General features: G+C 47.9%; 1 protein-coding gene across 3 annotated transcripts in view; it reads left to right on the top strand.

Moving 5' to 3' along the window:
• The window catches only part of FLNC (filamin C), a 146,123-nt gene that overhangs the window by 23,131 nt on the left and 95,234 nt on the right, over positions 1–27,758 (top strand). For all 3 annotated transcript variants that reach the window (XM_029617184.1, XM_029617180.1, XM_029617181.1), the window contains exons 2-3: positions 4,508–4,756; positions 21,028–21,125. In XM_029617184.1, coding sequence (XP_029473044.1) covers positions 4,508–4,756; positions 21,028–21,125 — 347 coding nt within the window. The remainder of the gene's footprint in view (positions 1–4,507; positions 4,757–21,027; positions 21,126–27,758) is intronic.

Genomic DNA, 27,758 nt, shown 5'->3' with positions numbered 1-27,758 from the left:
GCAGTCCCTAGCACTCCCTCAGCGGTCCCCTCCGAGACGATCTCTCAGCACTGCGCTGAGGATGGATGCAGCCGTCTTCCCTCCCTCCCTCCCGTGGCCTGATTCTGTCACCTTTGCAACATAAGAACATGCCGAACTGGATCAGACCAAGGGTCCATCAAGCCCAGCATCCTGTTTCCAGCACTGGCCAATCCAAGCCCAACCGGCAGCAAGAGTTGAACGCAACTTGCTGCTATAACGAGCAGACAGGTCTCCGGGTTCTGCGCCTCCACCTGTCCCCAGCCAGTGTACAGTATGCTAGTGCTCAGGAGACCTTCATTCCCCCTCTCCCTGGATGTGACACCTCCCCACAGGATCTGGGACTTCAGCACTGGGTGCTGGAAAGTCTTCTGATATTTCAACCCCTGCCCCCCCCCCCCTAGGAATTCAGATGAAGTTTATTTATTTAAGACATTTCTATACCGTCTTTAACAATATCAAATTGAGCAAAATGGTTTACAATAATATTAAAATAAAAGAAATAAATTCCTAAAATAATACAATATAAACTTAAAATACATAACTAATAAAATAAAATATAGATAATAAATTAAATCAAAATCAAATAAATAAATATCAGTAGGAGAAAAATACAATTTGTAATATTAAATCCCTATGCTTCCAATTAATGACGTAATATGCCATGACTATGTTCCATATACTTAAATTACTAAAACAACAGAAAAGCCAGACATCCAAACAGTGCTTGTATCTAAAGCTGGAGGTGTTCTCAGGGCAAACTCTGGAGAAAGCAGCTTACCGGTTGTACCTCTGCAGTTTGTGTCCACATTTTCCTCTCTCGGTGCTATATACACTCGCATCATCTTCTTTTGTAGCATTTTTAAACAAAATAAACGTTATTGATAAGAAATCAAAATGGAAACCTCAACAGCTCAGGTTGTGCATGTGGCATAGAACTAGAGAAACAAAGAGAAAATACTTATCAGATACTGACAGAGGAAATCAAAGTCTTAAAAGACTGGGCAAGAAGAGCTCCATATATTCCTGGGGGAAACAAGAAGAAACAGCTGCTATAGCAGTTAAATATGTCATAGCCTGCGACCAGGCCAGACGCAGAATGTGGCCTGAGACCATACTGAGCATCATCAGAAGCCGGCAACTGCATTGTGTTAGCTCTTGGCTCTCCTTGTATGTCTCGTTTTCTTACTTTGACAACACACACCGTACCGTGCCAATAATGCTTCTCTGAATTTGGGAAGGAGGGGAATCCAGAGATGGTCACAGAGAGGCGAGTAGGGAGGGAATCACAAGAGGGGTCAGTATTCCAGTGGTTTATTCGGCAATTGCAAGCTTTGACAAATTCCCAGGCTCTGACCGCCTTCAAGTTGTCTGGCTATGTAGTTAGCGGGATAAAACGTATCCAGATAATGTAGAGGCAGTCCGGGGGGGTGTTCTGGGGAGGAATTAAGTTAGCCAGAAAAGTTACCCAGCTAAGGCCGATAATCAGGATTAGCCGGAGACAGGCCTGGATTTAAACATAGGCAGCTGCCTCTGCTGCCAAAGTTTGATAGGCGCCGGAGCATTGCCACTGCTGCTGTGTTTCCACCGGAGCCTGCCTGCCTCCTAACCACTTACCTAAAATGGCGCTGTCCTGATGCCGCGGTGGCAGCAGCCGGATCCTAGGAGAAATTCAGCGCAAGGGCCAGCACCGTTTTATTTATTTATTTATTTATTTATTTATTTATTTATTTAATGCTTTTTATATACCGGCATTCGTAGGACACATCATGTCGGTTTACATATAACTGAGAAAGGAAAATACAATGAACGCTTTGAAAATACAATGAACGCTTATAGTAGGTTAACTAGATAATGTAAGAAAGTACATATTTAAGAGATGAGTAACGAGCAAATAAAATTATGTAGTACATATTGGATATTTAACTTATCCAAAATTGATTAAATAAATTAAGTGAAAAAAACTTGAGGAGCTTAAATACAATCTTAGGTAGATATTGGAAAAGATGATAATATGTACATATGACGGCCAGGGTTGAGGAGGGTATGGGGGGGGGGGGGGAAAGTAGAGGGGGGGTGAGGGTAAGGGCGGGGGATGAGGGAGGGCAGGGGGAAAAGGGTGATAAGAGGAAGACATTGGATTTTCACAGTAACAGGAGGCCCGTATAGGAGGAGGCGGGGCCTTGAGCGTGCAGCGGTGGGCTGCAGGTCCCACGCCGAATTTCTCCTAGGTTCCTGCAGTTGCTGCCATTGCCATGGGATCAGGACAGAGCCACGTTAAGTGAGCGGCTAGGAGCTGACTCCCCCCTCCCCCCCATCTCAGGAGATCGCCCTCCCTCTTCCCCCCACCCCACCCCACCCCACCCCGGTGCCTATGGGCACTGGCAGTGGAAATCTGGCCTCGGTCGGAGATATCATGTGGCGAAGCAGTGACGGATTTTGGATTTTGCATCCCCTAGGCCCTGATGGTGTAGCTGCGCCTCCCCGTAAGGTCAGACACCAGGGACTAGGTCTGGGACACAATCCCAGAGTTTCCTGCTGAGATTCTGAGACATAGATGTGACATTTCTGAGCTACGCTGACTAACATATGCATCTTTTATATTGCATTATAAAACTTTTTTTCTGTGCAGTTTATTTTCCTTTTATTGGTTGAGGAAAATGGACTTCAAGAATTTGTGCAATGAAGAGATCTCAGGGATAGTGAGAGGTTAAGGGAGGGGGGGGAGGGGGGGGAGGGGAAGAGCCCCAGGGATGGGGACAGAAGGAGGAGAGAGGGCCGGGGATGGGGAACACTGGGGGAAGGGGGCTGTATCAGGAACCTGGGATGGGAGAAGAGGAGGGAGGACACGCACACTCACGCACACCCCACATCAGTCCTTCCTCTCTTACACAAAATACTGCCTCACTCCCCCATTCCGCTCTCCCTCTCATACAGAATCATGCCCCCAACTAATTCCCCACCAGCCCCTCCTAACTTCCCCCAAATGATCCCCCAAATGATCCCCCCCCTCCTGTTTCCCCATACGCTGCCTGGAAGAGGAAGGGTTGGATAAGGAAGCAGAGAGCTGTTCAGCGCAAATGGAAGGCCCCAAATCTTCAGGCAGCCTGCCGGGGCCCCCAGATTTTTGCCTACTGAGAAATCCAGGCCTGTGGCTAAGCCTGGCGGTGCTGGAGATCAATCCTAAGGTTAGCCAGATCTAAGTTTATCCAGATAACTAGGACTTCATCCAGCTGTAATCAGCAGAGCATCTAATTAGGAACGCGGCACTGAATATCCTGGGCAAGTTATCCGGCTAACTTTCGGATTAAGTTTAGCTGGATGCCTTGTCTGCTCCCCACGCAGCTGAATATCAGTCTCAGAGTGAGAAAAGGGGGAAAGGAAGAAAAGAGATGCAAAGAGTGAGAAAGACAGAAGGCAGAGAGGTGTGCAAGGGGAGAGAGAGAGAGTCAGAGAGCAGGAGGCCGGGTCTCCGTAGTAACCGCTTCCTGTTTCTCGGCAACCAGCGGCATAGAGAAGGAACTAGAGGGCGACTGCCCGACCCTCGGCTTTCCTTCCCCGCCAGAATCACAGACAATCCCCGTGCAGTCTTCCATCAGCGCCAGTGAGCGGCCCCCGGGCCGCAGAGCGTGGAAACAGATCAAGCCTGGTGCCAGCAAGCAGCAAGCAAGGAGCCTGGGGGGCTACTGGGGGGAGGGGAAGGCCAGCGTGAGGGGCCTCACAAAGAGCAAGGATAGGGGCTTCGGAGAAACAGTGAGGGGGCCCAGGCCCACAGTGAGAAAGAAGAGGGGGCCACAGGGAGCCAGCGAGAGGCCCAGGGCGGGCGCAGGAGATTCACCCAGCGAGAGAAGGGCAGGAGAAGATGGACCCCATGTTTTTAAGGGAGGGAAGCGACAATAAGCAGTGAGCACGAGTTGCTCGCCACCTGGTCTCCATGCATGCAAAGGGATTACAGGCTTTACCTATTTTGCTGTAGTCTCCGACCCCTGTGTGCTGCACAGATACAATTTATGTATTTATGGTATTGTATTTGTCTATGTTTAAATATTTTGTATTGATTTTCACAAAAATACAAACATTGCCAACGCAGCCAGTACAAATGAGGACGCTGGGTTTTTCCAGTAACGCGCTTGGAAAACATATTTGTATTATATTTTGTATCCCACCTTGGGCATCTTTTTAGAAAGGTGTTTCCAGAGATTGAATTAAATTAATACAATGTAACTGAAGTCTGGCATTTTCCTTCTGAAAGCCTTTTTTAAAGTATCCAAGTCTCCATCACAATCTTCAGAGCTTTAGCAATAATTCCTGAGGCCACAGGCTCCGTATCCCCTGTGTCCATGCCCTGAGCCACCCAGACCTGGAGGTCACTACCAGCTCTGTATCCCTGTGCCCGTTCCCCTAGAGATAAAAGGCTCCGTCTCCCTGGAGTCACACAGCCCTAGAGGGCACAGAGACTTTTTACCTGCTTTTCTTTTCATCTCTGCAGACAGTAAAGCAATTGTAGATGGGAACCTGAAACTGATCCTGGGGCTGATCTGGACCCTGATCCTGCACTACTCCATCTCCATGCCCATGTGGGAGGATGAGGACGAGGAAGACGCCAAGAAGCAAACACCCAAGCAGAGACTACTGGGGTGGATCCAGAACAAAATCCCTCAGCTGCCCATCACTAACTTCCATCGGGACTGGCAGGATGGCAAAGCCCTGGGGGCCTTGGTGGACAACTGTGCCCCAGGTAAGTCTCTCAGGGTCCCAGTCAAAGGGTACCGAGAAGGATTCTGCATTCTCTGTGGGACGTGGAAAACGAGACTGGGATCTTTAGGCATATTAGAGAATCCTATTCATAAACAGGGGCAGCTGCAATAACTTACAGTATTACCACAACCACCGCACTGCCCAAAGGCATAGAAACATCAATTGTTTGACATCATTCAGTGAATGAGAACTTCACTCAGGCCTCGTCTCTGGCCTTCTTGATATCACTGACCTCGCACACTGCGATGGAGCTACACTCACTCCTCCTATCACTGACCTCGCACACTGAGATGCAGTCACACTCACTCCTCCTATCACTGACCTCACACACTGCAGTGGAGTCACTCTCATCCCTCCTATCACTGACCTTGCACACTGCAGTGGAGTCACACTCATTCCTCCTATCACTGACCTTGCACACTGCAGTGGAGTCACTGTCATCCCTCCTATCACTGATCTTGCACACTGCAGTGGAGTCACACTCATTCCTCCTATCACTGACCTTGCACACTGCAGTGGAGTCACTCTCATCCCTCCTATCATTGACCTTGCACACTGCAGTGGAGTCACTCTCATCCCTCCTATCACTAACCTTGCACACTGCAGTGGAGTCACTCTCATCCCTCCTATCACTGACCTTGCACACTGCAGTGGAGTCACTCTCATCCCTCCTATCATTGACCTTGCACACTGCAGTGGAGTCACACTCATCCCTCCTATCACTAACCTTGCACACTGCAGTGGAGTCACTCTCATCCCTCCTATCATTGACCTTGCACACTGCAGTGGAGTCACTCTCATCCCTCCTATCATTGACCTTGCACACTGCAGTGGAGTCACTCTCATCCCTCCTATCACTAACCTTGCACACTGCAGTGGAGTCACTCTCATTCCTCCTATCACTGACCTTGCACACTGCAGTGGAGTCACTCTCATCCCTCCTATCACTGACCTTGCACTCTGGCACACTGCAGTGGAGTCACATTGCTATGACTGAATGCTCCTAAACCATCGCCTATGCTAACTATGGTAAGCAGGGTAGACACCTTAGTGTGAATGCTCCTCATTTATTTGACCTTAATGTATGAAGTGCACCACACATCCTGCTGTGTGCTCCACATATCCTGTTATCCGAACTGGCTCTAACGTGCTTTGTACCCTATTGCTGGAAAAGCATGATATACATAAGCGACAATGATGATGATGAGTAGTATTGTATCACCATGGAGACAGACATCAACCTCAAGGGAGCCCCGTTAATGTCTGACCTCAATAAACAGTGCCTGTTTCCATAACAGTACCACTCATTATCACCACTGACATTTTTATTGTCTGTTTTTTGGGTTATGCCCTATCCATAGTGACATCATAGCCACACAGATGTGGCCATCCTCTTAGCAAGCAAGGCTCTGACTTAGTTTTTCAGGAGGCACTTGTGAAACCCTTTGGATAGCTTGCAGGCTCGCACCAAGTTTCCCTTTGAAAATTTGGGGCCAGCAGGCCCTCTGCCAGTGGACTTTGCAGTGCCGATGTGGAGATTTTATTTATTTCTCTTATTTATTGACTGATTTTATAGACCGTCATTCGGTGCAGCCATCACAGCTTCCGGGCACATTTTGCCTCCTCCTGCCCTCATCCCATAACCATGCACATACTGGGGGAGAGCAATATTCAGCACCAGGAATTCCTGTGGGTCACCATTTAGTTATTCTTTCTAAAACTGCTCCTTCTGTCAGGGTAGGAAAGACTTAGCTAACATCCTGACCTGATGTACTGTGGCTGATGGGGGTCACGTCAGCTAATTTGCAGAGTGGCATGGATCGAGAAGTACATGTGCCATGTATTTTCTGGAAATATGGACTATTTTTAGCCAATTTATCCATAACTGGCATAATTAGCCAGCACATTTCAAAATCCTAGGAAGTTCATTGATTAGAGGACTGTTGGGGTCACCAATTGTCAAGTTTTGAGCCTCTGCTGTTGTAAGCCATAAGATTCAAACTTGAATTTATTTGGAAGGGCAGCTTACCTTCCAGAAACACAAGTCCAGTTACTTCAGAGGACGTTTACAAAACGGACATATATAAGTCCAGTTCCTATTACTCACATAGGTCCAGAGCAAGGTCAGAATGTCCAGGGTTTCGGTTCTGTCCCTTCAACAAACATATAGATAATTTACTTCACTAACAAGAGAGCTGGAAGAGTGGTCGATGGTTTGGCAGCTGGGATTCAATGCCAAGAAGTGCAGAGTCCTGCATCTGGGGTGCGGTAATCCAAAAGAGCTGATGTGATGGGGGGTGAAAGGCTGATGTGCATGGACCAAGAGAGGGATCTTGGGGTGACAGTGTCTGGAGATCTGAAGACAGAGAAGCAATATGACAAGGCGATAGCTAAAGCCAGCAGAATGCTGGGCTGCATAGAGAGAGGAATAACCAGTAAGAAATAGGAGGTGATAATGCCCTTGTACAGGTCCTTGGAGAGGCCTCACCTTGAGTACTGCATTCAGTACTGGTGTCCGTCTCTCAAAAAGGACAAAGTCAGGACAGAGGTGATCCAAAGAAGAGCGACCAAAATTTTGAGGGTTCAGCATTGGAAGACTTATGAGGAGAGGCTGAAGGATCTGAATATGTACCCCCTGGAAGAGAGGAGGTGCAGGGGAGATATGATACAGACCTTCAGATACCTGAAAGGTTTTAATGATGCACGTTCGACAAACCTTTTCCATTGGAAAGAAATCAGTCGAACTAGAGGTCATGAAATGAAACTCAGAACCAATGTCAGGAAATATTTCTTCATGGATAGGTTGGTGAATGCCCTTCCGGAGGAGGTGGTGAAGATGAAAACAGTCAAGGAATTCAATGGGGTATGGGATAAACACTGTGGATCCCTAAAGGCTAGAGGTTGAAAATGAAGAAAAGAGTGCATGGAGGTAACCTGCATGGAGTGGCAGTTACTGCCTTTAACAGGAGGCATGGGGATTACTACCCTTAACCAATTAACTTTTCATGATTTTGACGCCACTGCAACATTGCTTTCCACTTCGACAGTGGGGGTAAAAAGTCAGGGCCCTGACATTTACGGTCTGGTGTACTGATACACGGACATTAGGGGAAAAGTCACAGGACTGCTTCTATGGCCAAGTCCAAAGCATAGCACGTTAAAGTAGCATTGTCTGAATTATCAAGAAGGCTGCTCACCCTGTAAAAATGCTGCTAGCAGTAAGTTTGTTATGGGTTTGACAGTGCTTGGTTTTGATTGTTAATATTATTACCCTTAACATAAGGCTTGGGGGTAACCTGTAAGGAGCGGCAGTTATTTCCATAAGAAACTTACTGGGCAGGCTGGATGGACCATTTGGTCTTTTTCTGCCATCAATACTAGGTTACTATTTAACAAAACTTCACAGATCTCTCACTGGATTCTACATGGCTCAGCAACCCTCAAACTGCTGGGAACAAGGTCCCTTTGATAAGCCTTGAGGACCAATCCAGTAAATCAGGGATGGGGATCCAGTCTTAGTCTCCGACTCTATGCAACCCCTTCTAGCTTGCTCAAACTTAACCTTATCAGAGCCCCCCAGTGGCTTAAAAGCAGAACACCTGGGCCTCATGCCAGCAAATCACTGGTTCAAGGCTAGCAATAACATTTTTGCCCTTACAATAAATGCAGAACATTACATCACAGTGACAACACACATGATTTCCTGTGACATCTTCATACCGTTTTATACCAATAAAAGCAGAACATTACATCACAGTGACAACACACATGATTTCCTGTGACATCATCTTACCATTTTATACCAATAAAAGCAGAACATTACATCACAGTGACAACACACATGATTTCCTGTGACATCATCTTACCGTTTTATACCAATAAATGCAGAACATTACATCACAGTGACAACACACATGATTTCCTGTGACATCATCTTACCGTTTTATACCACTAAATGCAGAACATTACATCACAGTGACAACACACATGATTTCCTGTGACATCATCTTAATATTTTGTAGAAAGCAGAAGGTTAGAGTTTGGTTGCCTGTACAGAAATGTAACACATCAGGAGTCAGAGGATTCTGAAATTTTGGTGATTTTATCTACAACCCTTAATATTCCTCTGTTGTGGTTATTTTAAATGTATTTCCTGATATATAGGTATGTCTAAGACCCATAATATTCTTAGAATGTAGTTTTTTTGGGTGAAGATTTACTTCTCCTTACATAGAAACATAGAAATGATGGCAGAAAAAGACCAATCGGCCCATCCAGTCTGCCCAGCAAGCTCCCACACTTATTTTCTCATACTTATCTGTTTCACCGACCACCAAGTTCAGGGCCCTTGTTGGTAACTGTTTGATTCAAATTTCCTGCCACCCCCTGCCATTGATGCAGAGAGTAATGTTGGAGTTGCATCAAAGGTGAGCATAAGGCCAAGCAAGTTACCCCGATGCATGTTTACCCAGACTGCACAGATCAATGCCTTGTAGGGTGTTGTCTGAATCCTGTTTTCCACATTTCCCCCTGCCGTTGAAGCAGAGAGCAATGCTGTATATGCATTCAAAGTGATGTATCAGGCTTAATTGGTTTAGGGTAGTAACCGCTGCAATAAACAAGCTATCCCCACCTAGACTGTGTAGTTCAGTCCTTGTTGGTTGTTGTCTGAATGTAAATCCTCTTTTCCACATTCCCCCCAGCCGTTGAGCAGAGAGCAACGCTGTATATGCATTCAAAGTGATGTATCAGGCTTAATTGCTCTTAAATTGCTCTTAAATGCTCTTTATAGAAATTCCTTCAGGTGGAGGAGGAACCAGGGCTGGAGGTCGTGGTGGGGCGAGAGGGTGGATTGGGTTTACTCTCAGATACCCCTCTCCCCAGCTGCTGTCCTGAGGGGCATTCCTGTCTTCCTTGCAGTAAGGGATATGCCCATGCCTTTGGATAGCTCTACCCTGACACTAGCGCAGCCTCCTTTGAGAAAGCATTCCCTGGGCGTGCTAAAGTTGAGACTTGTGAGCATTGCTAGAGAGATAAAAGGGCACCTCAGAGAGGGCTTGGCAGAACAGTTACTCCCAGAAAAAGCAGAGGCTGTCCCCAGCAGGTTTTGGTGAATCTGAGCAGAGGAGCTCAGCCACACGGCACCTCATACGACGAAAGCATTCTGCCAAGCCTGAGGGTCCAGCAGTCGCTTTGTAAAGACTCAGCCTCCCAGTTGCTCCTCGGGTCACGTGGCTGCTCCTTTGTGTTTGGATGGGATCGACAGGGCACCTAACTAGTGTCTGGAGACACGGAGGCCCGATCTGGGAGAGGGAGTCAAGACAGTGCAGAGTTTTAGCAGGGATACCTTTTTTGGTTTAAGATTTTGTTTTCCTCTGTGATTTGGACTGATTTCAGTGACATGAATCATCTAGTCCTGGGAAGAGCAAATCGCAAAGCCACATAAAACCTGGAAACCAAGAACATGAGGGCAGATAAAGGCCGCGCGGGGCCATCCACATCTCCTGCTCGGTTTTATAGCCCCTTCGATCCCCGGCGCTTGTCCCGTGCTTTCGTGAATTCTGATACAGTCCTTGTCTCCACCTGCACCGGGAGGCCTTGCCAGGCATCCCCCATCTTCTCTATAAAGAAATATCGCCTTCGATTACTCCTGAATCTAAGCCCCCTTTTATCCTCGTTCCAGTGATTTATGCGGTAAACCAGCTGCTTGAACATTGCTCTCCCACATGTGGTGCTCTACCATGCACCGAAGCTGCATTTAGCGGAGCTGCACCTGGGGGGGGGAGGCCCTGTTTTGGGCAGGATCAAAACATAATGCCTGTACGTTGTGCCGTCAAGTCTGTGCACATTGTTTGCCCTGCGAAATCTATCCATGCATCCCGCCACGCCCTGCAGAAATCCACGGGTGCTTCTTCTTCTCTGAAACGAGGCAGATCCTTCAGGTAGGAAGTACCCGTGGACTTTGACTCCCCACCCATTCCAAGTTCACCCGTCTCTTGGGTCTGAAATGCCAAGAATATCCCCGTGCAGCGGAGGGCATGCACGTCTCCCGGGACAGGCTGCAAGGCCAGGATCCCATGGTCCCGGCACGGGTGGGGACTGGGAGTGCAGTCGTCCGCAGCGGGGATCTGGGATGCCGGCCTGACAGCCATTTCAAAAAAGAATGCCTTTTTCGCGTTTAGAAAGGATTTTCTCTGCGGCTCTTCCAACGCCGTGAACCGAAAGCCGGTCAAGAGGAAGCCGCGGAGAGGCCCAAAGGGGAAACTTCATGCGGATTCTAAAGAGCCGAAGCAGGCAATGGGCGAACGTGGCGCCCGCTGGGGAGGGCAGCACGCCAACTGGAAAGGATCAGGAGCCCTCAGCCACGGGGAGTGTCTGGAGCCCGTGAGGGCTGGAATAAAGGAGAAGAGGTTTCCTGTCCTCCTGCCTGTCATTGGGGCCTGAGGAAGAAAGAGGTCCCGGTGGGGACTGGTGCTATCTGGGGACTCGAGCTGCGTGGGAGAAGAGCGAGTGACCGCTCTGGAGTCACGGAGGTGACTGTGCCGTGTCTGAGAAGCTTTCTTCCTATTCTTTTGTAGTTTGGACTGCGACCTGATTGCCTTCAGTTTTTCCGGATCTTATCATATGGACGTTTTTTTAAATATATCTTTATTACGGTAGTAAAGGTCCATTCATGAGCAACTGAATTCGATAAAAACTTTACATTTAAAGAACAAATCCTTCCCCCCGCCATTACAGTCCAAATAAAATAACATCAAAACTGTTCTAAACATTTCAGAAAGGAGAAATCTCATCTTGCGGGGCAAGCAGGAGACATTTTTTTTCAAAAGCTTCCTCAAGGTAAGTATCGTCGTATAATAGCCCTCTATATCATCAGAAATTGCATTTATCACTCACCCTGATGATTTACGTTCGGTTGGACATCAGCAGGTAAACAGACAATATATGGTTTTTCTACTTTGTAAAGCAGCATTTGCGACCTTATAGGGTTCAGCATTGAAGTCTTAAATTGCAAATATAATAAATCTAGCACAGCTGCTTTCCACATTGCAATGCAGGGCTCCTGCTTGTCTAACCACTTAGTCAAAATATACTTTCATCTATCAGTCATACTTTGATCCAAAGCATTTTATGATTCTTGCAATAAATACAAGTGCACAGAAAGCTACTTGCTTTACCTGGGGCAATAGCTGTAATGTGCCTCACAGCTTGCCCAAGACGCCGTGTTATCCCATAGTGCATTAAGATGGCTTTGTCTTCTTTGCTTTTTAAACATTTCCCAGTGTCCAATGCTCCTGATTTTCTGTGCTCTTAAAGGTGAAAAAAAGAGTCCTACACATCATTCTCAACTGGACTTTATATATCAATAAGCTGCACTTGTAGAAGCTTCCTCATTGTAACTCAGTATCCACAAATACTGAAAAATATGATTTATACAAGTTTGATAAGAAACCTTTATCCATTTTATACAGTTTTAGCAATTCTCTAAAAGCGGGGACTGCATATTAATTCACTGTAGTAGAGATAAAAACAATCATTTTGTCTGAACCCCCAATTCTTTCAAACCAATAATCAAATGATTGCTTATCTTTTACCACTGTTTTAGCTCCGGATGCTTTCACAGTTTTTGAAAACCGGGTATATATCAGTAGTTAGAAAACACAAATTGCCAAGTTCATCAATTCACTTACAAATTTCCATGCATATTTTGCAGGCCTAATTCAAATTGATGGAGCTCCCTTAGAAGACAATGTATTAACTTCAGCATGCAAAATGTCATCTTAGGCTGGTCCACTAATTGTTTCTCAGGATTTATATCCGTATAATTACTGTTCTCTTATAAGCCATCGTCCATAGACCTTAATAAGCAGGCCGTATTGTAATGCCTAAAGTTTGGGAATCTCATCTCTTCTCCTTCTCTGGGGACACTTAGCTTCCAAAATGGCAGCCTTGCCTTTTTTCCTTTCCAGAAAAACTTCCCACAGACACTGTTTATGGTTTTTCTGACTTTTTAAAGTGGGGAATCCATAATTCAGCAGCATTGCGGCCGACTTTTGAAACTTTCATCCACTTACCTGACTACATTTAAGCCGGATAACATGGGGGTGTTCCAGGGCAGAGTTATGTTAGGTGGATAAGTTATCCAGCTAACTCTGATATTCAGGCCACCAGATAAGAACATAAGAACATAAGAAATTGCCATGCTGGGTCAGACCAAGGGTCCATCAAGCCCAGCATCCTGTTTCCAACAGAGGCCAAACCAGGCCACAAGAACCTGGCAATTACCCAACAATAAGAAGATCCCCTGCTACTGATGCAATTAATAGCAGTGGCTATTCCCTAAGTAAACTTGATTAATAGCCATTAATAACTTATCCGGCCAACTCTGGTCGTGCTGTGGAATAGTCCGAAAGTTAGCTGGATAAAATTATCTGGTTAACTTTAAGGCAGTTGGGTATATTCAATGATGTGCTTCCACCAAAGATAACCAGAGAAGTTTTATCAGACTAACTTTGCAAATCAGTCAGTAGCTGAATATTAGCCCCATAATTATTTGGGAGCCCACATCCTCTACCCTGTAAAAAAAATGGAAATTTCATCCAGCTTTGCAACTTTCCAGTAATAGCATGAATAACAGGTTGGAGAGTAAGATTCAGCTTCTGGCTGGCTTGCAAAGTTAGGCAGATCAACTCTCATGGCTAACTTTGGCACCATTGAATATTCCCAGCTATCTTAAAGTTAGGCAGATAACTTTATTCAGCAAACCTTAGGCCTGCTCTACAGAATATTGGAATTGGCTGGGAGACTTAATCTGGCTACTTAACTCTTCCCCGGAACAGCCCCTATGTTACCCAGCTACATTTTAGATGAATAATGGCTTGTCTGGCTAAAGTTTAGCGCCGGAGAAGTGGCTGAAATATTCAAAAGTCGGCATTTAGTGGGATAACGTACAAGCTGTCCGTCTAAATGCTGCTGAATATGGGTCCCTGGATGGGCACCGCATCGCTGGGATTCTATGAAATTTTAGTCCCATTGGAAAGGAAAATAATCCCAAAGCTCTTTTAAAGTTCCAATGTTCCATGTAAAGCTTCCGATTTTTCCAGGTTTAAATTTAAAACCTGAAAAAACTGCCATATTGGGAAAAAAAAAAAAAAGACTTCCAAAGAGGCAGGAAGAGGAGCCTTAGGATTGGAAAACAGCAAAACAGTATCCTCAGTGAAGAGGAGGGCTCCCAATGCCAGTGACTCTTCTATTGGTCTCTAATTGAAGAACTAAAGGTTTTAATGTGAGCAGAAATAAGAGAGGGGACAAAGGTCACCCCAGCGCTGGTTCTAGGGTATTTGAAACTCTAAGCGAACCATCAGTCATGCACCCCCCCCCCCCCAACTCATCTTGGCTGCAGCTCTGGCTCAGCGCCCCCCCCTACCGGCGGCAGTGGCTCCAGTACAGTGCTAGCTTCTTTGCTATTGACTTTGTTGGCCTCGTTCTGGTGAGATTTTGCCGTCCCCTCCCCCAAACTTTGGGTGCTCTGGGCAACCGCCTAGTTTGCCTAATGGAAGGCACCAGCCCTACTACCACCCCCGTTTCAGGGCGGATGGCTCGGAGAGATCTCCTTTCGCAAGTACCGGAGCGGTGTGATTAGAACAGAGGACCTGAATACAGTGAAGAAGCAAACCCGCCCCCCCCCCCCAAAAAAATAAATCCATATTGAAAAAGAGCAGGGAACCCTGTCAAAATGCTTTTCCAGCATCAAATGTAACAAATAAAGGATCTGCAATCTTGTCATTAGTGCACGCTTCCAACGCCAAAAGTAGTCCACAAACCTTTATAGTAGACCAGGAGATATCAGTTTTGGCATAATATTAACCTATCGGCAAGGACTTAGCAAAGAGTTTTATGTCTTGGGTTAATAATGATATGGGTCAGTCAAGTCTCTGCCTGATTTAGGTGTAACTGTGATACCAAATACTTTACAAAAAATGCAGTTCTGTGACCCTTTTCAGTTATTTCTTCAAAACGAGATCCCAAGTGCGGCACTATCATGTCATTAAATGTTTTGCGGGAGTTGTCATCAACTCTTTGGACTTTAGCTACGTTTTTTCTCCTTGCTTCGGAACACAGCTCTGTGGCGTGGACTGGTTTGGTTCTGTGACCCCCTTGAGCCCCGCAGGTGAATCCGGCTCCCCAGAGTGCAAATCTGTGAATTTTTCCCAGAGGCTGCAGCAAGTGGGTCAGTGCAGCCTCTGAAGTGTAGCCCCCTTAAATAGCTGCGCCTTATAATTTTACCTAATAGAGGGCCTCATGCACTAAGCATTTTTCCTGTAGATGCAGATTAGGAGAAAAACCTTTGTAAATCAGGTCCAGAAAGAGTCTTAATTTGCTTGCCACTATCATTTTGAGCAGGGGAGCCTTAGCAGTTTGGAGTCATGTCGCACCATCAAACATTTTTTTTGCAAGATACTTGATCTGCTCGGGTGTTTTTTTAATGGCTTTTTTTCTGTTGTTTCTAACTCAACCCATTAGTCGGCTTCCTAGGCTAATAAAATATGAACTTATGGCACTCATTGTGCCTTGAAAGATGGGAAACACTACTTTTCCAGTGGTAAAGAGGATTGTTTGTCTTCAAGGATATCCTGTTACAGTGTTTCCCCCGACCAGTGTGCTGTCCGAGCTGATCAGGTGCGCCTCGGAAAAGTCCCCGCTGTTGCTGCTCAGATCCAGACCAGCACCGGGACTCTGCTCTCAGCACCTTGCAGCAGCAAGAGACTCCTAAACGTGTAGGAGATCCTGGCTGGGAGCACGTGAGGCAGGCCTCCTCTTCCTAGCTTCTGCAGGAGCCCTGCTCCAATGTTATTAATGAGCAGCATGCAGGGCGTGATAGCTGAGCCCTGCTTTGTGCAGCACAGACAGTGCACACAGCACCTCCTGCAGGAGCTTCCTTCTGTGAGTCCTTCCAGCCTCTGGCTTATCCCCAGGCTGCCCGAGACGGGGAGATTGTGCACTAAGCACGGGATGCGACTCATTCTGAGTTTTAGGAGCTGCGGAGGAGCTCTGGCAGCCACATGTGGCAGACAAGGTAACTCCGCCTGCACCATACCGACTTCTTGTACGGACCGTTGTGATGAGTTCAGTAGGGTCTCCGCTCCCTCTCTCCCTTTGCTTTTAAATTTGGAAGCGAGACTGGTGGGGCTCTCAGTTCTGCTTCTGCATGTCCGCATTGGTGTGCCGCACAACATTTTTGTTAATGTAGGTGTGCCTCGGGCTCGAAAAGGTTGGGAAACACTGCCTTCTTAGTGTAGGCCAGTAAAGACCTGGGTCATCTGGTAGGAATTTTGGATGCCCTGAAAAATAAGATGCGATTGAATAATGTCCTCTGGTTCGTTGCTTGCTCTTCAGAGGGAGAAAGCAGCATGACCCCTCATGGCTGATTAGCATAAAGGGCGTCAGAAATCTGTCAAATTACTGGCAAAGATTGTTTCTCTGTATGTATTTTGTCATTTATATGGCGCCTCCAGTGGACTCTTTACAATTAGTTTGGCTCTGAATGTGCAGAAATGGAGCTGTGATCAGGATCCGAGCATCATTTCTCTGGGTCTAGTACAAACTTGAAAGGCAGGCCTCCTCTCTATCATCAGTTGCCACAATCGCAGTGTCCACATTAAAATCCTTTGCATCTTGATTCGTTCAGCCTTGGGTAGTGTTTCAAAAAGCTGGAGGACTGATCTGGTGTTCTTCCTCTTCTGTAACTTTCCTTTCTGTCACCGTCCGTGGAAATCTGGGATCAAGGCCTCTCCCTGGTGAGATGGTGCCTTGTCCCTGCCCTCTCTATCTATATGCAGTGTGGGCTCTGAGACCTGTAGGGGGGGTCAATATTCAGCGGCATTTAGTCAGATAACGCACAAGTTATCTGCTAAATGCCAGGTTTTCAATAGGGGCATTCCAGGGTGGAGTCAAGTTAGCTGGATAGCTCTACTTGTGCCGTAGAGTAGCCCTAAAAATAGCCAGTTAATCTTATCCAGCTAGCTTTAAGATAGCCAGCTATATTCAACGGAGTGGCTGCGCTACTGAATATTCCTCAAAAGTTAAGCTGGATAATTTTATCCAGCTAACTTTGTGATCCGGCCGGTGACTGAATCTTGCCCCCGTAGTTCTGAAGACAACATGTAACATAGGGAGCCATAAATCCCTCTGTCTCTCAAACTGCGTCTTAGAATTAACTGCACAGGCACCCTCGCTTTATCCTCTGGAATGGGCGCTCTTTGTTCAGAATGCTGCTTGTTTTGCTTTTGGTTGCTTCCAGCAAATCTTACGGCTTGGACACTCCATAGGGTAGTGCACAACTTTCCATCAATAGCCTCGGGTATAACCTACAATTTAAACTTTAGCTTTTGACGCATGATACTAGGATTACAGCCAGACCATTCTCCCTTATTTCCTGTGCCCCGATAAAGTGCCCTCTTCCCCCAGCCTCATACATGGACATAATCCCTATGCTTCCTGTGCAAGAGGCTGGGATTAAGAGCTCTCTGCCCTGTTTTGCTTATCTGAGATTTGATAACTGTTATGTCCATTGTTTTCAAACTTAGGACAGTGATAGAAAGGCATTTGACATGCCTTGCTGCTCTAGATATGATCTGAACAGTTGCATCATGCGAGGACTATAATGTTTAGTTTAGCTTCAAAAGCTGCCGTGACCGGGGCCAGTGCAACCTATTAGGTGGCTGCTCAGGGCAGCAAGCTGCAGAAGACGGCAGAGGAAGGACCCCATGAGCCTCTACTGCTGCCCCGTTAGTGTGCCTCTGCTCCCCTCTCCACCCTGGTTCACGCCGCCCTCCACACCTCCTCTTTTATTCCCAAAGCAGTGGGGTGGCCGTAGGACCTGCTGCCGTCACCATCACTCCTTTCATGAGTGTGGTGGTAACTGGGAGCCAGTATGGGCTCACCTGCCCTGCCCTCCTCCCAAATGCTTTACCCTTTCCAGGCGGAGGGTCCGATGGTAGCGTTGGTGCCAAATTTCGAATCCTCCTAGGATGGCAGAATTCCTTGCCCCAGACCTGGGTTGTGGCTGTGTGGTCTGTGCAGCCTGTTCAAGACGACCTGAATGGCGCCATGAAATTGTTACCTTTTTGAATAGCATCCGACCTCACACTCGCCAAGCAAAGAGTAGGGCGAATTCTACTTGCCTACAACTTTTCAGCTCTTCCAGTGCTGGATGAATGTGCATCCACTAAGCTCTCTCGGCTTTAATTCTCCAGTTTCTTGATGCTAGGGGCACCTCTACAGTGCTTCCTTATTGGAATCGCACTCGCCTTGGTTCTTGGATCATTCGGTTGCTCAGAGACCTCGTAGGCTCTCTGCACATTTTAGAAAGTTGTTGGAGGGAGGGGTGAAAGAGAATTTCCAGATACCCAGTGTGACAAACAAACTGCTGGAACAGGAAATGAATGCTTGCGTGTACTTTATTTATATTCTTGATTGATCCTCAGAGTTCCCTTTGGCATCAAAACGGTTTCCAAAAATAATACAATAAATGAACACAATGAATTACAAATCGATAAAATACAAAATATGTGATGAGCTTCCTTTATGAACACAGCTGGAGGAGGAGGAGGCTCATGCCAGCTAATGGAGCGTCTCCTTTGGACGGAATGGATGAGCTATTGTTTCTGGTTCTGATTTTCAGAGAAACGTAGACCCACAGAAGGCTCCAGAACAGGGCAATGGTGCCAGGTGCTAGTGGCACAGGACAGCAAATACCAGAATGCATCAGGATCTGGCCCTTCCATAGCCTGTCTTGGAAGAAAAACCACAGTAGGGAAGGCAAGACAGTGGCACAGCATGATTATAAAACTGGCCTTCCTGCTAAAACAAAAAGCACAAAACAGCCTGACTTGAAGGTCGTTGCATGGCTGTGTTTCTCTTTTCCTGAATGCTGATTATTTTCCCGTCTCTCCTCCTCCAGTAAATTTCAGGAGGATCCAGAGGAGGGGATAAGGCAAGGTGGCCGGGGAGAGGATGAGGGGCCTGGACAGTGTCTTGGCACCTGCAGGCCTGCCGTGTCATTAAGTGAATTCATGTTCTTGGGCTGAGGAACGTATAAACCAGGCCAGCAGTTGCCATTCTTTCCATGATAGCGGTCAGGACGCCCCGAGGACCGGTGGTGGGAATCCAGTCGCTGGGGGTGGGCCGGGGATAAGAAAGGGAGCGGGTCAGACATGTCCCTCTGCAAGCAGAAACCCCAGCCTGTGACCTGGGGCCAGCGCTGAGCTCTTGGACTCTGACCGTGACACCCCCTCCCCCTCCCCCCCGGATCCTCTTTATTTCTTCTAACCACATCATCAAATGAAAACAAATATTTGGAAAACACTGGAGCTATTGATGACCCGGGCCGCTCCTGCCTCTTCTATGTGACCATGCACAGGCGTGTCCTGAGGTGTTCCCAGCTGTGCTATCTGCCTCTCTGCCAGCCTCAGGGCGTTGAGGCGAGATACGTTACACGCAGGAACGCTGGAGTTATGGGTAACACTAGAGATAACGTGGCTTCCTATCCCGTAAATTAGTGTCTTCCCTGGCTAAAGTTGTATTTTCCCTGCTGCAGAACTGGAGGAGTTTCCACCTGCGAGAAATGTTATCAGGAGCTGGGGCTAAAAGCTTGCAGATGGGATTACTCGGGAAAGGTTAACAACAGAGAATCTCTCCACTAAGATACAAAAACCTCATTCGCAGTGGTGTCCTGTGCCAATGCAAGGATTCCCTTTATAATTATCGCGTGAAATGTTTAGAGGGACAATTTTGGCAGACAATCAAGACATCGGATTGTACAACCTGGATGGGAATTTAGTCAGGACAAAGGGATTAACTCCTTTACTTCTGATAAATGAGCCAGAGATTGGATCTTTAATGTCCACAGTGTAGACAAATCTTCATCCAACAGACAGCTAGAGTTACGCCTTTTGCATTTGTCTGGGCACTGGCTTAGAAGTGTGTGTCTAAGTGTGGACGATAATATGTGGATGTGGTAGGTGCAAGCTTATTAGCATGCGAGTACATGGGTGTGTTGTGTTGGGGGACAGGCTAGAAGATGAGGAGGAGGGAAGTGAATCACCCTGAAGGCAAACCCCTTTTCTAGCCTGGGGCTATTCAGTAATGGTTCTGTGCTGGGATCCTGGGATCAGAAACCTAATTATCCACAGAACTAAAGCAGATGACAGCCGAGGAGACCTTTCATCACCTGTCTGCTCATCAGTGATAGAAGCAGAAGAAACCCAATCATCACACGTGCCAGGGGCGCGGGTATCTTGTCAGGTTGAAAGGACTGCTACCCCATTCCAAAAGTCAAGACGTTGAGTTGACCCCTCTTTGAGGACTGGCATGCCACTGACAGAGTGGGTGTTTTTAGCCTGGGATTGGGAGTGTGCGTGCTTAGCTTTTCACTTATACATTCGGGTTTCATGGTGACCGCGGTCACTTCCACTTCTCGTCACCTGGGTTACTAACCTCCAAGATGGAAGCAAAGGAATCAAAGCCAGACAGAGAGCATGATGAGTCAACCAGAACGAGGGCAAGGGATCCATAGTGTGAGATAATGAGAGAGAGAAAGGGAGAAAGTGCTTAGGGAGGTGAGGGTAAGTGGTGAGACGTTCTCCATACATGCCTGCTCATTCTTATTAATGCCACAATGGATGCCGCAAGCCTTCTCTGTCCTGCAGATCAAACATGGCAGCCAGCTGCTTCCCTGGTCAAAGCTGGACATCTGTCGTTGGAAGAGAAGCTCTGCTGAAGGAGTGGGCATCACATAAGCAAGTGGTGTCTGGCAGTGGGATTGGTAGGTAGGGATGGGGGATAAACCAAGAGTCCTTCTCAATGACCTGGTGAGTAAGTGACTGGCAAATATTGCTAATGTGGAGTATTATCAGTTTCCTTACGATCCCGTGAGCAGTCAGCAGATATCTCATGCACACACTAATGGTCCTAACCTTGTCCGGGAGCAAGCAGCCAGCACTCAAAGGTCATTGATTTCTTGCAGAGATGATTGACAGCCAGTTGCATTCGTGCTTCTTCAGCACAGCGGATGGCGGTCTGTGAGAGGGCTGATTGCCATCCTTTTCTGCTTACTGAGAATCCGGGGCATTTTGCTTGTCTCCACTGGGGTTCAGCTCACTCATAGACCCTCTTTTTGTGTGATTGTTCTGCACATCCAAGGGTCTCTCATGCTTAAATTTCCCCTTTCTTTCTGTTTTCCCATTACAGGACTGTGCCCAGACTGGGAGACCTGGGACCCACAGCAGCCGGTGGAGAATGCCCGGGAGGCCATGCAGCAGGCTGACGACTGGCTGGGAGTGCCACAGGTACAGGCGGGCAGACGAGCTGGCTGACAGAAGCTGCACCAGCCTGTCCATATCGCACATTCCCCGCAGGTCCATTCTTCCTAAGCCTCTGGGCGAGATAATACACCAGGATTCTGCTCAGAGAACGACCTGGGGCAAGGATAGAAAATGCTCTGTATTAGGAGAGAGGAGGGTGCAAGGGAACCAGGATGGGCTGAGGAGCTTATACTAACTTAACCTCGAACTGAAGGATTATTTTTTTTAGTTTCCACCAAGTCTGTAAAACCTCCAAACATGAGAAGTGGAAGTAATGTAACCGACGTCCAAGTCTTGTTCTTTGTGTCCTGTCTGAAAATGAGGCCTTATTATTCTGATTCATAAAAGCAGGAGAAAGCTTCCAGATTTCCGCATGAGGAGAGTTTTGTCTTTCTCAAAAATTACATTTAACTGAGTGATGTGCCCCTCACCCCCACATGGAGTGTTTTGTTTCTGCAAAATGGGGAATCCATCAGTAGAGATCTCCAGGCCCATCTGCCTGTTTTGTCTACCTACTGCGCTTCCTCAGACATTGCTTGAGCCTCCGTCTTTATTTTTACTAAAAAGATCCTCTCTCTGCAAGCCCCTCTTTCACCCACTTCCATACTTTTCCCTCCCATGGCTGGTGCAAGAGTGTTTGGCACCCTAGGTGAACCTTCGGCCATGCAACCGTCTTCCTCAACTTCCCTATTGGCAGCAGCTCCATCACAGCGCTCTCTCCTACTGGTGCTAGGGGGCTCCATCACAGCGCTCTCTCCTACTGGTGCTAGGGGGCTCCATCACAGCACTCTCTCCTACCGGTGCTAGGGGGCTCCATCACAACGCTCTCTCCTACTGGTGCTAGGGGGCTCCATCACAGCGCTCTCTCCTACCGGTGCTAGGGGGCTCCATCACAACGCTCTCTCCTACTGGTGCTAGGGGGCTCCATCACAGCGCTCTCTCCTACCGGTGCTAGGGGGCTCCATCACAGCGCTCTCTCCTACCGGTGCTAGGGGCTCCAGCATAGCGCTCTCTCCTACCGGTGCTAGGGGCTCCATCACAGCACTCTCTCTCCTACTGGTGCTAGGGGGCTCCAGCATAGCGCTCTTGCCTACTGGTGCTAGGGGGCTCCAGCATAGCGCTCTCTCCTACTGGTGGTAGGGGGCTCCAGCATAGCGCTCTCTCGTACTGGTGCTAGGGGGCTCCATCACAGCGCTCTCTCCTACTGGTGCTAGGGGGCTCCAGCATAGCACTCTCTCCTACTGGTGCTAGGGGGCTCCATCTCAGCGCTCTCTCCTACTGGTGTTAGGGGCTCCAGCATAGCACTCTCTCCTACTGGTGCTAGGGGGCTCCATCACAGCGCTCTCTCCTACTGGTGCTAGGGGGCTCCAGCATAGCACTCTCTCCTACTGGTGCTAGGGGGCTCCATCACAGCGCTCTCTCCTACTGGTGCTAGGGGGCTCCAGCATAGCACTCTCTCCTACTGGTGCTAGGGGGCTCCATCTCAGCGCTCTCTCCTACTGGTGTTAGGGGCTCCAGCATAGCACTCTTGCCTACTGGTGCTAGGGGGCTCCATCACAGCGCCCTCTCCTACTGGTGCTAGGGGACTCCATCTCTGCGCTCTCTCCTACTGGTGCTAGGGGGCTCCAGCATAGCGCTCTCTCTCCTACTGGTGCTAGGGGGCTCCAGCACAGTGCTGCCTTCTTTGGAAGAACTGGCTCTGGCTCAGCTCCCCCTGACAGGATTTTGCCACCACCAACATTTTGACGCTCAGTGTCTAGGCGACCACCTAGTTTGGCCGATGGAAGCACTGTGCCTGCCGGCCCCACCTCCACAGTTCTTCTTGTTTCCAAGAGCAAAGCCCTGAAGGAGTTTCGGAAGGCCCCAGTCACTTTGTGCCAACAAGGTCCTGTTCCCTTTCATCTTGTAGCTTCCTACGAAGAGTCTTTGCAAATTAGTTTACTGCAGCATCAATCCAGCTGAGGAATGGGCAGAAACTGCTCCCAGCACGTTAGCCTCCTCTTCCGGCTGTAGCAGAGCCGTGACGTGAAGTGGGTGCCTGACAACGCACCACGATCTGCCAAGCACTAGGATGAGGAGGCCCTCCATGCAACTAACTGGGAGCAGATTTAACGGAAATTGAAATTTCAGTCAACACAGAATTAATCTGTGGAGTTTGGGGCTAGAAAAAGTGCACAAAGCTAGTAGTGTATCTGAATTTAAAATAAGGTTTGAACCAGTTTCTGGAGGACAGATAGACTTGGGCATCTCCACCTCTTCCTTCCATCGGGATCTGCCAGGTACTTCCACTGTCAGAGACAGGACACCGGGCTCAGACCCAGCACGGCGTTTCTTTTGTACTTAAGAGGGAGCCACTGAGATCTGCAAAAGAGTTGAGTTGTGATGTAGGATTGTCTCCATTGTTGTGATCTTACTGTATTTACGCTTATTGCATGATTGTGCTAGTATGTGTGTATGTGCGTGCTTGAATGTATCTGCTTTTTCATGTTTCTGTGTGTGCACGTGCAGAGACGTGTGATGGTTGTGTCGGTGCATATTTACAGAATCGGTGGCAGGGGGGAGCAGCGCACAGAATAACAAAATCATCGAAAGACGGAGCTGGAAGGGACCTCCAGTGCTTGTCTATAGGCCTGGGTTTGTCAACAGGCACACTAGGCCTGCACCTAGGGCAGCAGAAATCTGGAGGGGCAGCAGACTGGCTGAAGATTTGCTGCCTTCCAATAAAAATAATATAAATTGTACTAATAAATATAGTGTAAAACACTTTAGTTTCATAATGTAATATAAAAGATGGAAACATTTGCCAATTTGTTTCAGAATTTCTAAATTTTTGCCACAGGATCTACCCCTGAGTTGCCACAGGAAACTGGGGGGGGGGGGGAGACTGTGCCTTAGACCCCCTGTTGTCCAGCCTTGGGGGGGAGGGGGGGATAACAGGGGGCGACAGCACCAACAGTGCCTAGGGGCACCAAAATCCTAAAACCGTCACTGGTTGTCTGGCAAAGTCAATCCTGTAGGCAGGATCCTCTGTACCTAACCTGTCCCAGACAGATGTGCATCTAATCCGCTCTTAAAATCATCCACTGGCAGAGTTTTCACTGCTCTTCTCTGGTTCCTGGTTGGCCTGTGCGCATGTTTCTGGAAGCTGTCACCGCGCAGACACAGCTGCTTCAGAGATGATCTGCAGTTACATTGTTTTCTGCTGATTAATCTGCCTCTCATTTTCTCTCTCATACTATTCCCTCCCCCTGTCACCGAGCCTTCCCTCGGGGGGGGGGGGGGGGGTGTCTCCCCCACCCCTCAGAGAGAGGGAGCGGCCAAGGCGGAGCTCATCACCCACAGCTTGGAACCAGTGATTTATTCCATGGCATGGGTTCAGGGCTATCACCATAGCAGCACCCTCCCAAACAACTCTTCTTGCAGGGGAAGGGGGAAGCACTCCCAGAATTCCCTGCTGCACGGAGCAGAATGATGGCCCGTCCCCCGCCCCATTCTTAAACGTCTTAAAAGGGAATATCTTTGATCTCTGAGAGCCTCCTAGGGCTCTTCTTCCTTCCGTCGCCAGTGAGGTTTTGTTTATGGATGTTTATGACTATTGCTGTTGATCCTGCCTGAGGTCAGCTTGCTTGGCAAGGATCCTGGCTGCCTGCAGCGACCCCTGCTGGAGAAAGTCAGAATCTGCTGACAGCTGGACGTAGACCGCACCGCTCTGGCCCCGCCCCCATCCACTAGAGCAGCAGCTGCTCCTTCTGCTGGGGCCAGTGGCACTGAATACAGCCTCTCCCCATCATTCACTCACTCCCCTCTGCTTGTTGATGGCTTAGCTGTGTGGATGTGTGTGGTGTGTGTGTGTGTGGGTATATGTGTATTTCTGTGTAAATATCTCCATTTGAATATGATTGTCTGTGTGCCTGCATGGCTGTGTCTCTGTGATTATGTGTGTATATGTCAGGAATCCAGACTGATCATTTAATACCTGGGAAGGTGACTCTCTCCCTGTGCTGTTTGTTCTTGTCTGTGTTTCATAGCTGGCAAGACCTGGGCAGTGTCATAGTACACAGAGGCTTGAAGAGCATTTCTCTGTAATACGCATGGTTGTCTGTCTGCGAGCTGCTGTTTGTATGTGAATCTGTGTGTGTGTGTGTGTGTGTGTGTGTGTACACATGTAGGTTTGTTGGACTGCATATTTCTGTTCATGTGCCTTTGCATGTGTGTACGTGTATCTTTTAAAGCAGTGGTTCTCTAGCCAGTCAGGTTTTCAGAATATCCACAGCGAATATGCATGAGAAAAGTTTGCATACAGGGGAGGCAATGTATGCAACTATATCTCATGCATAGTCCTTGTGGATGTCTTGAAAATGTGACTAACTAGGTGTGTCCCGAGGGACTGGGTTGAGAATCCCTGTTTTAAAATGCTCATGAATGCATGTTAATCAGTCTGCATCTACGTTTGTCCTGTTGTGTGTGTTCATAAACCGTCTGTGCGGCCTTGTGCCTGTCATGTCTTCCCTGTGTGCTATATGTTTGTGCGGCCTTGCAGCTTTTTGTGGTGTGTGGGTGTGTGTTTGTGTGATGCCTGTAGGCTGGACCTTGGAGGAGTTGGAGGAATGTTTCCATCCTGGGCTCATTCACAGCTGCAAGCAATGCAGGAGGGATGCAGCTCACTCCCTGGTGTGTGGCGTTTCCCCCCAAGCCTCTCTCAAGCCAGGCCCTTCTCATATCACCGTGATCAGCAGGCATTACATAGAGAGTTTCGAGGGCAGGCTGCGGCTGGGTTTGGAAGTACACGCACATTTCTGTAATTTATAAACAGAGGGCGTGCACATGTCGTCATCCATGCGCGCGAGCTTTTACACTGGCCCATCAAGTCACGGATATTACAACTGACTTCTCTTTCATCTGACGTTTTGGATGGGGGGGGGGGGGGGGCCTGGGGCAAGCAGTGGAAGGTGGAGGTGAATCGGTGAAGTTATGGGTCAACCGCTGGAGGAGCTTGGAAATACATGCACCAGTGTTTTCATAAGAGAGCCTCGCGAATACATCCCCCAACTTCATAAAACACCTCCCTCCATGCATGAACCGAGGGTTAATATGTGATTTAAGGTGAAAAATATATCCAGGTGCGTCATGTGCATTAAAAAACTGTGCGCCTACTGAAACATAACAGGCATACTTTTGGGGCGCTCCTACTTATGCACGTATATGTACTGAGCTCTATGCACAGTATAGAAACTCACCCTCCCTATGACCCGCAACTTCAGGGAGCGGACAAAACCTACCGGGAAAAAAAATGTGCAAACCAAACCATGGGAAAAGTGTCCCCAAACGTAAGACGAGGGCAAAAGTTCCAAAGTGTCTCTTTGCACTTTTGCGTTTTCCTCTCGGCAGCCATACATTGTTTATACCGTTTTTAGAGGCATAGAACATTTCTAAGTCCGTGTGCTCGGGTTCTGGTTTGAAGTTTGCTGAGCTACTAGATGTATTGCCACCATTACCCACCAAGCACAGCTTAAGCCGGTGCATGCCAGGAGCCCATGGGGTTGGTGTATCGATTTTGGTCTGGCCCCCTGGTCAGCTCCAGAGCAGTCTGAGGCCCGTAAATTAGCCGGTTAGAACGCACGGGTTGCGTTACGGGCAAGTTGCCTGCGATGTTCTTTCTAAGCTGCGCAGGGGTTCGCCACCAGGCTCTAACTACCAAGCATGCGGCATGCACCCGTGTTCATGGTTTGAACTGCCCAGAGCAGACAGGTCCCAGAGGACTTCCATGAGATTGCTGCAGAATTGGGCAGCAGACTCCTGGGCAGCCTACAGGCAACTTTAGTTGCCTATCGTGGAATAGGTAGTATCACCAGAAGACTCAGCTCTTTTTAAGAGTTGAGAAAGACCAAAGTTTATAATCTAGGTCTGAGCTCAGAGAAATTAAAAGAGGGGGTGGGGGGCAATTTTCGAAATCCCCACGGAGCTAGCTGCAAGCTCATTTTCAAAGGGAAACTCCTCAGGGAGTTTCTCTTTGGAAATCAGACCTTCAGGTTCTATGAGTACAGAAGTACCCATGCATGTTGGAGCTACGATTTGTGCGGGTTGGGGGTCTGCAGGAAAAATTATACGTGGAGACTTTAACTTCCCCAGACTCCCACTGCCCTCTTGGAACACCCTTTTCCCCGCAAGTAAAAGTATATATGCCTGCAGTATGACTGGGAATAGCCTAGTGGTTAGAGCAGGGGGCTATGAACCAGGAGACCACCGGTCAAGTCCCGCTGTCACTCCTTGTGACCTTGGGCAAGTCACTTTACTCTCCATTGCCTCAGGTACAAAATTTAGAGTGTAAGCCCTCTGGGGATAGAGAAATACCTACAGTACCTGAATGTAAACCGATGTGATATCTCAGATCAAACATCAGTAAATAAAACCTCATTTCATATGGGTAAACATGGGTTTACTCACATAACCCTTTTGAAAATTGGCCACCTCTTGATTTTCTAAAGGTAACACAGTGAGTAACAGAGCTAGGATTGGGGCCTGGGGTCCCCAAAGATCACTTAACAGGTATATTAATATAAATCTGAAATCTAGACTCTGAGATGTCTGTATAATTATTCCAACCACAGTCTTAATAAC

The sequence above is a fragment of the Rhinatrema bivittatum genome, chromosome 9, assembly GCF_901001135.1.
Source record: "Rhinatrema bivittatum chromosome 9, aRhiBiv1.1, whole genome shotgun sequence".
Lineage (NCBI taxonomy): Eukaryota > Metazoa > Chordata > Amphibia > Gymnophiona > Rhinatrematidae > Rhinatrema > Rhinatrema bivittatum.
Note: the sequence above shows the minus strand (reverse complement) of the source record. Positions and strands in the feature narration are given on the sequence as shown.